Raw genomic sequence first — 14210 nt, 5'->3', positions numbered from 1 at the left:
AATTGGTTAGTCTCTAAGGTGCCACAAGTACTCCTTTTCTTTTTGCGAACATTCTTAATATTGCTTAACTGGCCTGTCTCAAGACAGCTCCTTAAGTGGTTTCTTCTAAATAACTGGTTTAAATATTTTTTTCAATTTCATAGGATGTACTTAAGACTGCTTACTTTAACAACAACAACAAACTTGGTTGCTTATTTATTAATAGCCAACAGGTCAATATACCATGAAACAAAATTGTTTTGGCCCTCTATAAACATTTTTAGTTATCTAAGGACATACAATGGAATGGATTTGTAATCATATTAGTCTTGAGTAATAAGTTAAGACTAATATGATTGCGAATCCATTCCACAGTATGTCCTTAGGTAAAATAATTTTGTTTCAGGAGAAAAGGAGCCCTAGAGGTGTAATCTCTCTTAAAAGCTCCCCACAGAGAGATGTACAAAGAGACTAACAAAAGTAACCAGTTTATCTTTTGTGTTCAGTGTTCCCGTCCCTTCTTTAATAATAAAATAGCCATGGTTAATAATTGTGAGTATTCTGCTTGGTCGTAATCAGGGTATCCCCTAAGGTACCTAAAAGAGCCCCAATATGACTAAGCCAAGAGAGCCACACCCCAAGAGTAAGAGAAACAATTACTAAGCGCTGGCCTACTATTGTTTCTCTAAAATAAATATTTGTAGTCATTTTTAAAATTAAATTACTTGGCCTCCAAGAATTTAAAACTACACCTTTCAACCCTATACCACACAACCTTAATGCATGTACCCAAGGAGGCTGAACTACACCACCATATTTAATTATATGATCACATACAATTTTTCCCACAGGACCCATCTTATTCAGTGCACAGAATGGATGGTGTTCAAAGGATGAATTAGGATTGAGTAGCGAATGAGGCTGTTCGTAGGATTCCTGCCTCATTTGTTGCAGAAGTTGGAAAGTGTGTAGTGAATGTGGTAGGGGACTAAAGGGAGAGAAAGGCTGGTTTTGTGGTTAAGTGAAGTGAACACCACAAACAAGAACTGAGCTCTTTTCCTGTTTCTGCCATAGTCTATGTTATCCTGAGCAAATCACTTTGGCAGGTAGCCACTAGCTGTGTATTCCTTGTTTACTGACTGCTCAACTTGACACACATGGGGCCTGATCTGCGGAAACACAGAACTCACACCTGCAACTGAAGTCAATGGGAGCTGTGCATGCTCAGCAACTCCAAAATGTGATCTGGAGGCATGAGCACAAGGTTAGAAATTATGAGATTCAGTTCTAATCTAATCTATTTTCGACGTCTCCGACTCAAGGAATATTTCCAAAATACCTCTGAACAGCATACTAATCCACAGAGGTCTCCCTACCAACACTACAGAAAGAGGGATTCTAGGTGGACTCCTCCTGAAGGTCGAAACAGCAGACTGGACTTCTACATAGAGTGCTTCCGCCGACGTGCACGGGCTGAAATTGTGGAAAAGCAGCATCACTTGCCCCATAACCTCAGCCATGCGGAACGCAATGCCATCCACAGCCTCAGAAACAACTCTGACATCATAATCAAAAAGGCTGACAAAGGAGGTGCTGTTGTCGTCATGAATAGGTCGGAATATGAACAAGAGGCTGCTCGGCAGCTCTCCAACACGAGTTTCTACAAGCCATTACCCTCTGATCCCACTGAGAGTTACCAAAAGCAACTACAGCATTTGCTCAAGAAACTTCCTGAAAAAGCACAAGATCAAATCCGCACAGACACACCCCTGGAACCCCGACCTGGGATATTCTATCTACTACCCAAGATCCATAAACCTGGAAATCCTGGGCGCCCCATCATCTCAGGCATTGGCACCCTGACAGCAGGATTGTCTGGCTATGTAGACTCCCTCCTCAGGCCCTACGCTACCAGCACTCCCAGCTACCTTCGAGACACCACTGACTTCCTGAGGAAACTACAATCCATCGGTGATCTTCCTGATAACACCATCCTGGCCACTATGGATGTAGAAGCCCTCTACACCAACATTCCACACAAAGATGGACTACAAGCCGTCAAGAACACTATCCCCGATAATGTCACGGCTAACCTGGTGGCTGAACTTTGTGACTTTGTCCTTACCCATAACTACTTCACATTTGGGGACAATGTATACCTTCAGATCAGCGGCACTGCTATGGGTACCCGCATGGCCCCACAGTATGCCAACATTTTTATGGCTGATTTAGAACAACGCTTCCTCAGCTCTCGTCCCCTAAAGCCCCTACTCTACTTGCGCTATATTGAGGACATCTTCATCATCTGGACCCATGGAAAAGAAGCCCTTGAGGAATTCCACCATGATTTCAACAATTTCCATCCCACCACCAACGTCAGCCTGGTGCAGTCCACACAAGAGATCCACTTCCTGGACACTACAGTGCTAATAAACAATGGTCACATAAACACCACCCTATACCGGAAACCTACTGACCGCTATTCCTACCTGCATGCCTCCAGCTTTCACCCTGACCACACCACACGATCCATCGTCTACAGCCAAGCTCTGCGATACAACCGCATTTGCTCCAACCCCTCAGACAGAGACAAACACCTACAAGATCTCTGTCAAGCTTTCTTACAACTACAATACCCACCTGCAGAAGTAAAGAAACAGATTGATAGAGCCAGAAGAGTTCCCAGAAGTTACCTACTACAGGACAGGCCTAACAAAGAAAATAACAGAACGCCACTAGCCGTCACCTTCAGCCCCCAACTAAAACCCCTCCAACGCATTATTAAGGATCTACAACCTATCCTAAAGGATGACCCAACACTCTCACAAATCTTGGGAGACAGGCCAGTCCTTGCCTACAGACAGCCCCGCAACCTGAAGCAAATACTCACCAACAACCACATACCACACAACAGAACCACTAACCCAGGAACTTATCCTTGCAACAAAGCCCGTTGCCAACTGTGCCCACATATCTATTCAGGGGACACCATCACAGGGCCTAATAACATCAGCCACACTATCAGAGGCTCGTTCACCTGCACATCCACCAATGTGATATATGCCATCATGTGCCAGCAATGCCCCTCTGCCATGTACATTGGTCAAACTGGACAGTCTCTACGTAAAAGAATAAATGGACACAAATCAGATGTCAAGAATTATAACATTCATAAACCAGTCGGAGAACACTTCAATCTCTCTGGTCACGCGATCACAGACATGAAGGTTGCTATCTTAAAACAAAAAAACTTCAAATCCAGACTCCAGCGAGAAACTGCTGAATTGGAATTCATTTGCAAATTGGATACTATTAATTTAGGCTTAAATAGAGACTTGGAGTGGCTAAGTCATTATGCAAGGTAGCCTGCTTCCTCTTTTTTTTCCTACCCCCCCCCCCAGATGTTCTGGTTTAACTTGGATTTTAACTTGAAGAGTGGTCAGTTTGGATGAGCTATTACCAGCAGGAGAGTGAGTTTGTGTGTGTATGGGGGTGGGGGGATGTGAGAACCTGGATTTATGCACGAAATAGCCCAGCTTGATTGTCATGCACATTGTGTAAGGAGTTGTCACTTTGGATGGGCTATCACCAGCAGGAGAGTGAATTTGTGTGCGGGGGTGGAGGGTGAGAAAACCTGTATTTGTGCTGGAAATCACTTTAGATAAGCTATTACCAGCAGGACAGTGGGGTGGGAATAGGTATTGTTTCATATTCTCTGTGTATATATAAAGCCTGCTGCAGTTTCCACGATATGCATCTGAGGAAGTGAGCTGTAGCTCACGAAAGCTTATGCTCTAATAAATTGGTTAGTCTCTAAGGTGCCACAAGTCCTCCTTTTCTTTTTAGTTCTAATCCTGGTTCTGCCACTTACTGTGCAGCCTCAGGCTAGTCTCTTTGTCTCCATTTCCTCATCTGTAAAATGAGGATAACGCTGCTCTCTGATCTCACAGTGGAGGCATGCAAATAAATTAGCATTTGTGAGACACTTCAATACTACAGCGATGAGCACCCTACAAAAAGGGCATGAGGAAATACTTAATTCTGTATTTCTTGCATGCTTTGAATAGTGTGCAATAAATAAGTCTGGGGCCATTAACTGAATGAAGAGAATAAAAACCTTTAGCAGCTGCCTCATTTATTCAGCACTACCTGGCCTGTTCACTCAATGAGGCAGGGGTCCTGTGGAAACAAACCTTATGTGAGCATGTAATTAAAGACTGATTAAAATTTTCAAAACACACATCTACTACATGATTTAGAAGTGTACGTCCCAAAAACTTTCAGCTGGATTTAGGCTCCTAAACTCTCATCTATACTACAAAAACAAGATCTGTGGCAGCGTCTCAGTGCCCAGGTCAACCAGCTCTGGCTTGTGGGGATCATTCTACAGGGATAAATATAGCTGCATGGTTGTTTGGGCTCTGGCTGGAATCCGGGCTCTTAAACCCAGCAAGGGGGCCAGGCTCCAGCCCAAGCCCAAATGTCTACACAGATATTTTTATCCCTGTAGCACAGACATGAGTCAGCTGACCCAGGCTCTGAGACTCACAGTTATGGGTCTTTTTTTTTTTTTTTTTGCATTGTAGACATACCCTCAGTGACTTTTTAAAGTTAGATTAGAGGGTTTTTTGTTTTTAATAGAAAGAGTATATTCTAGCCATTTCCAACAATGGCACAAGGATCATTACAACAAACTAGCATAAACATATACATCACAGCTATCAAACCACTTACTTGATTAACAAGGGAGAACCCATTTCTTCTCCACATGCCTGCATGCACTTGGGCACACAAAACTAGACATCGTAGCGTGTGTTCTATTAACAAAGGTGGGCTAAGTTCACTCTACAGAAAATAAAATATAAAATAGCAAAACCTTAGTTTAATTACCAAAAATGTAATTAATCTAAGATGACATAAAACCATTGAAGACTTTTAGGAACAGAAAAAGGAAACACAACACAAACATATTGTAAGTGTTTAAATTAAATAGATTAAAATGAGTTAATCAACCCTTCCTGTTAACTTATCCCACATTTTACCTTTGTTTGGTATTGTACTGGCCAAGGTCAATATCCTACTCTTAAAACCCTTAGCTGTTTTTATACTTTAAGTTTCTCCTGAATGTGAAAAAAAAATGCATCAATACTATCATACTATTTAATATTTTTGGAAAGTTAATCATAGATCACCATTTCTCCTCTTAACTCTCTATCATTTTCTTCCTCTTCCTTTTGTTTGTTCTCTTACTCTGTGTATCCCTTATTCATTCAAAAGTTAACTATTTCTTCTTTTACAAGTCAGTGTCATCTCTTCCGCCAATTCAACCCCCTCGTCCTTTCTTTTTTATATGTTCTTTCCATTTAGCCCTTTTCTTATAACATCCCACCTCCCTCTCCTCCACACTTAAAATTTAAGCAATGTCCATATTTATATTTAAAACGATTGCATGAGGTGCCCCAAAAGAGACACGTGGAGAACAGGAGAGTATTGGATCAGGATATGCTAAAGCTGTCACTGCCAACAGAAGGAGTTAATTTCTGGCAACAGTCCCAAAACTCAACTTGAAACATGAAGTGGAGATAGGGTATGAGAAACAAAAATGAGATTTTAATATAAAATCTTTAAACAGTTTTAATAAAACACTGATTGTGGATTGACTCTTAAAGAACTACCAATATTTGAAACAGATTGTCTTCCTAAATAAAGTATATAACAAAAAAGTTATTTTGTTACCCCTAAATTCTAAACACTTATATGGCATTTTTCATCTTCAAAATGTATTATAAACATTAATTAAATTTCACAGTACCAGTGGTAACAGCTCTGGAAACTTGTATGCCACTTCACTTTTGCTTAGCAACACATGCAAACCTGTATGGATATCCAAAATAAAAGTATACATTTTAATACATACTTCATATTAGCCTAAAAAAAATACATTTCTTGCCACAATCTGCATAGTTTAAGCTTTCCACACTGTTTTAAGACACATCAGTATATCCAGCCAAAGTCCCCAAGTCATGCAGAATGTACACACAATCAAATTTTCATACATCTCATCAAGACACCTATGAAATTACGTATGAGCATGTCAAAGATTAACCTTTGGATGAAGTCTGTTCCTATTGTATAGATCCTTTTTTAACCAAAATACTGAAGTTATACCCCTGTCTCAATCAAACGGAGGCCATAATTGGCAGCTAACATAATGAATGAAATTCAGTTAATATAGTATTTCAATAGTTACAAAAAGATCACCTCATTTAAACAATTTTATTCTTTTCAGATTTTTATACTGCGTTCATCACCACGGTATCCGACCTTTCCTAAGGCATGCCCTCTCAGTTTTGCAGATGATCAGCTTTGCAGTGTATATAGAACAGCACACACACACACACGTGCACACACATACAAAGATACATAGTACAAGAAGTAAAGCTCTTTCCCTTGTCTTGGAAATACTATTCAGCAACAAAGGATACATGTTTCATTAATACCGGCTCTCTTCATAAAAGAAATATTCCCCAATTACCATCCTTTACCTATAAGAGCAAGTTACCAATGACAAACTCACTTTCCCCTTCTTTCAGTCTTCAGACTTTAATTTTAAGAGCTATTAAACATGACAAGTTTTTCTTAATTTGAACACTTCTGCTGCTTGTGAAGATTCAAAATAATTTGACCCTGACCGACTGAACTTGCAATATCAAATGCCCACTTAATTTCCAATATTTAACTGTCAGCATGCCAGTCACTCTTGCTACTAAATGACTTACTGATTCAACTTGAGCTAAAGTTCAGTCAAAGGCCAGGTCAACATAACAGACTTCTGCCAGCGTAGCTATGTCAGTCAGATGCGTGAATTCCTGACCTGATGGCACGGCTCTGTCCAACCCCTTAATGTAGACAGTTCTACTGACAAAACTGTGCTCTTACCAGTATGGCCTGTTTTATTCAAGGGGGGCAGTTTTACTATACCAGTAAAAGTGCAGCTTTGCTGGTACAGCTGTGCTCATGCTAGAAGCACCTTGCCAGTAGGCTAAGTATACCAGTATTCCTATACCAGTAAAACGCTCCTAATGTCCTTCATCTATTTCCAATAGAATTGCTCAATTACTGAACCAAAATGTAAGGGGAAAAATGCAATCACTACCTAAATTCCTGATGAACAATGCTGGTTGTAATGCATAGATAATATTTTGCAACCATTTCTCTAATACAGTGGTGTCCAATCTTTTCAGCCTGAGGGCTGAACATATTTCAAAAACAGCATGGAACCATAATCCATACATTGGGGCAGATCCTCTGCCCTGTCTACTCCCCTTTGTTCCACTGAGGTGACACAGAAGGAGCAGAAACCACCTGCAAACCCCCTGTTGGGGATTCCCAGGGCATAAAGGGATCCCAAGCAGGCACAGTGCCAGCATAGCCATCCCCTACACCTCTCTTCCCACAGCCCCTGGCATGGAGAGGTCTTGGGGAGATGGCAAGAGTACACTGTATTCTGGCTATCCTCAGATGGCATATAATTGCATATCTGTGAGCATGCAAGATGCATATTTGTGTTACTTCAATTTTCTGAAACGTTTTTAAAACCAGGTTCATTCCTACCTGCAAGTAAACGAGAAACTGGGAGATGAATGCTAACTTTTTCCTGAGAAACACAGTATCTGATGGTCTCAACAGAATGACCACATATACTGAGAACGATAGGCTGTTCACCATCAGTAAAGCCACTGTGACACTGCATCAGCACAGTCAAGCATTTCTTATAAGCTTCAATAAGTACTTTTTCCTACAAAAAAAGATTGTGGTTTATCAACATCATGAAGAAAACAGAGCCCTTTGAAATGATGTACAGTCTATAACATACTAAATGCAAAAATACTTTTTTCTCAATGCAAAGTTTCTTTTACTTTTCTTAATATAATCTTACTATTTTAAAATTGAAGATTTCCTTATTAGCACAGAAGGTCAATGGTTCCTCTCTTTCCCAAGTGCTGTTCACTCATTAAAGAGGACACAAATCACCAAGCTAAGTCCGATTAAATAGGAGTATGTATCAGAATTTACCGTGTACCTGTCGCTATATGAGCCTGCTGTTCCATGTTCCATCCATGTTCATGATTATGGTGAATATTTACAGTTTAAAGTCAAATTTAATATTTGACTATTCTGGGCTCATATGTTCTAAAAGGAGCCCTCACCACATATGAAGTCCTATTCAGCAGGTCCATTTAAGGAGGGAATTGTCATCAGAGAGATTGCATATCATCCTGTTAGAGTTCAGCAATCTGTTTTCCTCTCTGGATGGCATCAAGAGGGCCTGGGACCTGATAACTCCTCTATTACAAAATTATTCCCCTCTTTCTTCTCCAGTAAATATACTCTTAAGACACTGTGTCAATACAAACTTTTGGATACTTAGCTGAACTCCAAAATGTTCAGAGTGATCTCCTATGTCCATTCCAAGAAACATACACAGATTTTTTGTTAATTGAAACCCTATGTAGGTTTAATCCATCACAGATTAAAAATACTGCTTCTGGGCAAAATAAATCTGTGCAGGTATGTATGTTTGCTCTATTACTATTAATTAGATATGCATCTACCTACATCTCCCTTCATATATAAAAGCAGAAGCAGCTTACATCTAAAGCACACCAGTCCTGCATCATTGAAATAACATGTGTTAATTTCATCTGTAATGTAAATGCTGCTTCCCATTCTGGTTCCATTTCGATATGCTGTCCTATTTGACGAGTTATTGGATCCATACCCTAAAAACCACAAAGAATCATAAAGATTAACTGTTATTGAAAACCCCTACTGGTGCTAACATAAGACTAAGTGAGTAATTACTGATACAGTTTCAACATTCTGCTCATATCACAGAAGTATAGAAAAAATCTTGAGAGAAATCAAAGAGCCAAATTTAAAAACAAAGAGGAAAAAAATGGTATTAAACAATTCAGGATGCAGAGGAAATAAAAGAATACTGGATTAGACAGGTCACTGGTCTGATTGGTAAGGCAAATCCTATTTTTGATTTAGGAAGCATCTCAAATTGAAGACAGAGTCATTAATTCTCTCTAAATAAGTTTTTAATCAAGAGGCAAAACCTTAAAAAGGAAAAACCTCTAAATATCAAATTCAGTTTGTTAAAGATGTTTCTGGGGATTTATTTTTTGTTAGTTTGTGGATCTGAATAATTTAAAACCCAAAAGGACATTCAAGCATGGTCTGATTAGGATGGACTGCCCCCAGCAAAAATAAATGTATTAAAAGGATGAACAAAAGCAAACATTTTCTGGGAAAAGCATGCTATCCAGTCACTGAGCACTGAGAAGACTGAGTGTTGTTCGGTCAGGCCTTTTTGCCCTAGTAGTAGTTTGTCCTTATAAAAGCGTCATTAGTCTCAAAATACTTAAAAAATTTAAAACAACATGTAATATATTAAAGCAGTGGTCCCCAACGCAGTGCCCGCAGGTGTCATAGCACCTGCCAGGGCACTTTTGTGCGCCCGCAGGACACCCCATCGCTGAAATGCCGCCGCCGAAGAACCACCCGCCAAAATGCCGCCAAGAAGCGTTGCCGTTTCTCGGAGGCATTCGGCAGCGCTGCTTCTTGCCGCTGCCGCTTCTCGGCAGCATTTCAGCAGCAGGGTGTCTGGCGCCCGCCATAGTTTTCTGGGAATAGCAATATGCTATTCCCACAAGAAACATAGGAGACCACTGTATTAAGGGATCAAAAAACATTACAGTAAAGGATACCATCAAGGCTATAAATTCATAAAGTTCCTTGGGACAAGGACTTTGTTTCTCAGTATGTTTGTACAGAGGTGAGTACACTTGGTAATGCTCAAATAACTTAATTTCCTGAAGATGACCAGTACTTTGAAGTAACAATTTTACTAATAAAAAACAAAACGTGTTCTACATCTGACAAAACTCATTTTACTAAGACAGAAAATTTATAGTGCTTATTTTAAAATTCACAGATTCACATACCTGCATACACTTTAGTAACTCTAAGAAGGCATCAAAACCCTCTAAAAACTTTTGCCTCAGGTCATTTGTCCAGTCAGCTGGCTTGCTTATCAACACATACCTGAATACAGAAGAAACAAGTCTGTGAGTTAGTTTTAATCATTTTTAAAGTACTCAATAATTTGATTAGTATCGAGATACTTACTTGAGATCCAAAATAAGGCTCTGCACCCGCCTGAATTTGAAAGCTTGAAGGGCAGTATATCGTTCAAACTGAAACCTGCCCTGGATGTCACGGTGCCTTAAGTGGTCCATAAAAGTTTTGATGATCGTGGTCATAAGATTTTCTTCTGTTATCAGCATTCGAGCCTATGCAAAAGTACATTAAAGTTTGTTGTAATCAACAGACATCACTGACAGGAGAAAGAGGCTAATATTGCATTTTTACCAGTAAAATCTATGCCTTTTCAGTCAAACCATTTATATTGCTGGTGTTCCTCTATATTTTAACATTACTTTAAAACGGTGTTCATGGGGAAAATAAAAATTCATCTGTAAAGCTATCTATTGCCTACCTCCATGTCTATCATGCTAACCAATACTGTTGCATTTCTTTGTCCTCCCCCATTTGTCTGAATCCACCTGTTACAATCTAAGTAAAAGACAAGAGGCAAGATGTGATGGGGCTAAGGGTCATCTTTGTTCTTCTGGGTTTGTAAGCATCAGGCACAATGGAGTACTGGTGCAGAATTGGGTCGTCTAGTGACTATGGTAAGAAAATAAATACCCCAAAAGATTTTCTGCAATATTGCCAAAGAAAAACAATTAATTTATTTGGGAATAAACGCTGAGGCTGCAAACAAAAGACCAGAAAGATTATTCCTGCTTCCTCTTCACAGTTGTTTACTGGGTACAATTTTCAGCAGCCAGTCATTGATTAAGTGGTTTAAGTACCATGGATTTACACTGGAACTTAGGCTCCTACATCACAGAGGCCCTTTGAAAATTTTGCCCACTACCTTTTTTGAGGACTTTCCATTCTTTAATTTAATTAACCAGTTTAAACATGTTTTTAAGTACCCTGATAATTTACTACACTATACACAAAGAAAGCACTAAGTGATAAAAACTTAAACCAAAACTGCAGTCTAATTTAAACGTGTGGTCATCTTGAAGGATTGATCCCTCATTCAGTATGGTAATTAGAAACATGTCTAACTTTAAGTACATGAGCAATCCCATGGAATCCAAAATGATAAGCATGTGCCTGACTTTTAAGCACATGAATAAAGTACCTTGCTGAATCAAGGTCATACAAAGTACATGATTATATCCCATGTACAACCAAGTGATCGTGTTGTACAAGAGCAATTTTTAATAAGATTAAGAGGATTAATTAAGTTAAGCCAATACATAATGGCTTTAATTGGGGAAATATGCTAGCAAAGAACCTGGAAATGAGACTGAGGCTTTTGACTAATCTAATTGATCTTATTTTTTAAAATATTACCTTTATACTTCAAAAAATATTTTCTTTGTCTCAATCCTTATGGCTACAACTCTGACCTCTTTCACACTTCCTTTTTGGCTTCTCTCTCTCTAATAACACTTAAAACTTTTTAAAAAAACATTTTAGGAATATGCTTTAAAACATAATTTGTTTTTAAGTGATACTAAGTATTTTACTAACATTACCTAGATAAGCCCCACAACACCAGCGCAAGTGGTGGGGATACCATTTTACTGAAGAGCAAACTGAGTTTAAGTGGTGTGCCCTAGCACACAGGGCAAGTCAGTGACAGAGTTAGGAAGAGAACCCTGACTTCCTGAATCAAGAGGTAAGAATATGCTACCAGCTGACATCTCCAGCACCTAGCAAACTGTTAAAAACAAATCACAATTTAGAACAGTTATCCTAAAATCAGTTCCTAAAACACCTACCTGACTGCCACGATTTCCAGTGTCTCAGAAATTTAAATCTACTTTTAAGTTGATTCCACTTGGAAAACTTCCAACAGCATTCTTTTTAGAAATATTCTATGTAAGTCAGATTTTCTTTCCTCATTTTATTTAATTTCCAAAGATGTCTTCATGAAGATAGAATCTCTGTTGAGTTCATCTACTCTTTTTAAGTATTCCTCACTTTAAAAAATAATTTATGATATACAGACAGACATGATTTCTGTTAGAAAAAAGTTTTCAAAATCCTGCAAAAGGCAGTAGTTGATTTTTAATAGAAACCTTATTGTAACAGGTTGGTCTGTCCATTTAAATTAAAAAGGAGTGTTCTCAGTTCACGTTCAAAGGAAACCAAGAGTCAACAGAGACCTGCAAGGAGGGTCTCCTGTGGTAGAACCAGGATGGTGGTGGACTGGGGAAACCTATCAGGATTAAATCACAGACCAAAGATGCTGTGGAGACCCTGCCCTAAGAGAAGAAAAAGTTTAAGCCCAGGTCTTCCCAGAGAAGCCCAGATGATGGAGTGCGATTGTCTGATGTCCTCAGGCATAGAGAGAACTGGGGAGCGGAGAGAAATATAGCCTGAAGGAAGAATAAATTGGAAGCCCCAAGGAAAGAAGAATTTGAACCTAGAAGGGCCAAAGGAACTGCAGATTTATTCTGTGAGGATTTAATAAATCAGATCCCAAGACAGGGAACCTTATGTGAACACTCCTGGCTGCATATGGGTGGAATGGAGAATCAAGAAGGCAATTGAGGTATGGTAGGTGCAGTGCCGCACCATGGGATGGTGTGCTCTGTAACCACCCCCTACAACACCTACAATGGATATTTGGCATAGTCAGAAGTTAAAACTATTTATTAAGTGGTAATCTCTCTCTATATATTTATTAATGGAAAAAAATTAAGAGATGTGTCCAAAATAAAGGAATAGGTCCCATTTACTCTGGGACGTTCTGATACAGATTCAAAATTTAGCAGCATAGGTCCAGCTCCACTTAGTAAATTGTACCTATATTTACAAACTACTAATTAGTTTTCATAAGTCAGCAGCACACTGATTTGCACAGTAGTACTACAAATGTTCAGAGAGATCTAGTGATCTATAAGCTCAAGTTCTTAGTGCAGCTCCTAACAAAAAAAGAGTTTCTTTTTTTAAGTTTTTAGTACTTACAAGTGAAGGCACTGTGAATATCTGTACCGAGAGGTCAGCAATTGAGAACTCTCTGTCGTGGTCATCTTTCACATAATCACTCTGCAATCGCTCATAGTTCTATTAAGAAGGAGGCAAAAAAAGGCAAGGAGTGCCAACTATCAGTTTTTAAAAAAGGCAAGCACTACTCACCAGAGTAGGTACAGTGAAGAGTTGGACAGATAGAGCAGTCACCGACACTGCCCGCTCGTGATCATCCTCCATAAAATCTCTCTGCAACTGCCGGTAATTCTAAACAACAAGGGGGAAATTCACCTCTAATCCACACTGACCTGACGTTTGCTTTAAATTCAATGTCTGCACTGGGGAAATTCAACACTATGATAGACAGTGGTACTGATCCATCATTAAAAGGAAACCTTGCACAGTGGGATGACAATTTTCCAGCCCATGTGTAACCCACACACCTTCTGGGTGTGGTGTTCTGTCCCATCTAGTGGCACTGAGACCACTTAGAGAGAGACAGACAGAGATTATGAGTCTGCTCTACAGCCTTAGCTAACAGCCAGTTGGCTTTTAGCTCATGTGGTAGAGGCTCATGCACTAAGCTCCATAGGTTCCAGGTTCAGTCTTGCCCACCGACAACCAGGGTCCGTCGGTGTTACAAGTGGGGGCTCATCCGGGATTTCAACTGGGAAGTCTCTGAAGCTCTGGATGTGCTTCCTCAGCTAGGGGAAGTATATAACCCACACACCTTCTGGGTGTGGTATTCTGTCCCATCGAATGGCACTGAAACCACTTAGAGAGAAAAAGAGATTATGAGTCTGCTCTACAGCCTTAGCTAACAGTCTGTCGGCGTTACACATGCATAAAATCAACTCACCCATTCTAATTACCACTATGAAGACTACTAATATTTTATTTACTAATTCAAAAAAAGTTATTTGTTTGAGGCAAGAAAGTGAGCAGAATGTCAGAAAGCTGATTAAAAGCATCTCAAAAATGAGTTGTTGCAAGTAATAATATTAAATATAGTTGACTTTCAGAGGTCACTTCAGGATAGCACTACCAACAATGGTTAATGACTGATTCTCAAGTAATGGGATCCTGGATGGTTGGTTGGGAAG

The 14210-nt window shown here is 39.5% G+C and overlaps 1 protein-coding gene across 8 annotated transcripts in view; it reads right to left on the bottom strand.

The window, feature by feature from the left end:
- The window catches only part of UBR2 (ubiquitin protein ligase E3 component n-recognin 2), a 106150-nt gene that overhangs the window by 55622 nt on the left and 36318 nt on the right, over positions 1-14210 (bottom strand). For 6 of the 8 annotated variants that reach the window (XM_073339018.1, XM_073339011.1, XM_073339017.1 and 3 more), the window contains 7 exons: positions 13105-13203; positions 10177-10340; positions 9993-10092; positions 8634-8762; positions 7594-7777; positions 5792-5853; positions 4714-4824 (listed from right to left, as the gene is read on the bottom strand). In XM_073339018.1, the coding sequence (XP_073195119.1) occupies positions 4714-4824; positions 5792-5853; positions 7594-7777; positions 8634-8762; positions 9993-10092; positions 10177-10340; positions 13105-13203 (849 nt within the window). Of the gene's footprint in view, positions 1-4713; positions 4825-5791; positions 5854-7593; positions 7778-8633; positions 8763-9992; positions 10093-10176; positions 10341-13104; positions 13204-13275; positions 13375-14210 lie in introns of those variants that run through there. The other 2 variants (XM_073339013.1, XM_073339019.1) reach the window with 2 other exon arrangements.

Source organism: Lepidochelys kempii, chromosome 3 (genome assembly GCF_965140265.1).
Source record: "Lepidochelys kempii isolate rLepKem1 chromosome 3, rLepKem1.hap2, whole genome shotgun sequence".
Lineage (NCBI taxonomy): Eukaryota > Metazoa > Chordata > Testudines > Cheloniidae > Lepidochelys > Lepidochelys kempii.
Note: the sequence above shows the minus strand (reverse complement) of the source record. Positions and strands in the feature narration are given on the sequence as shown.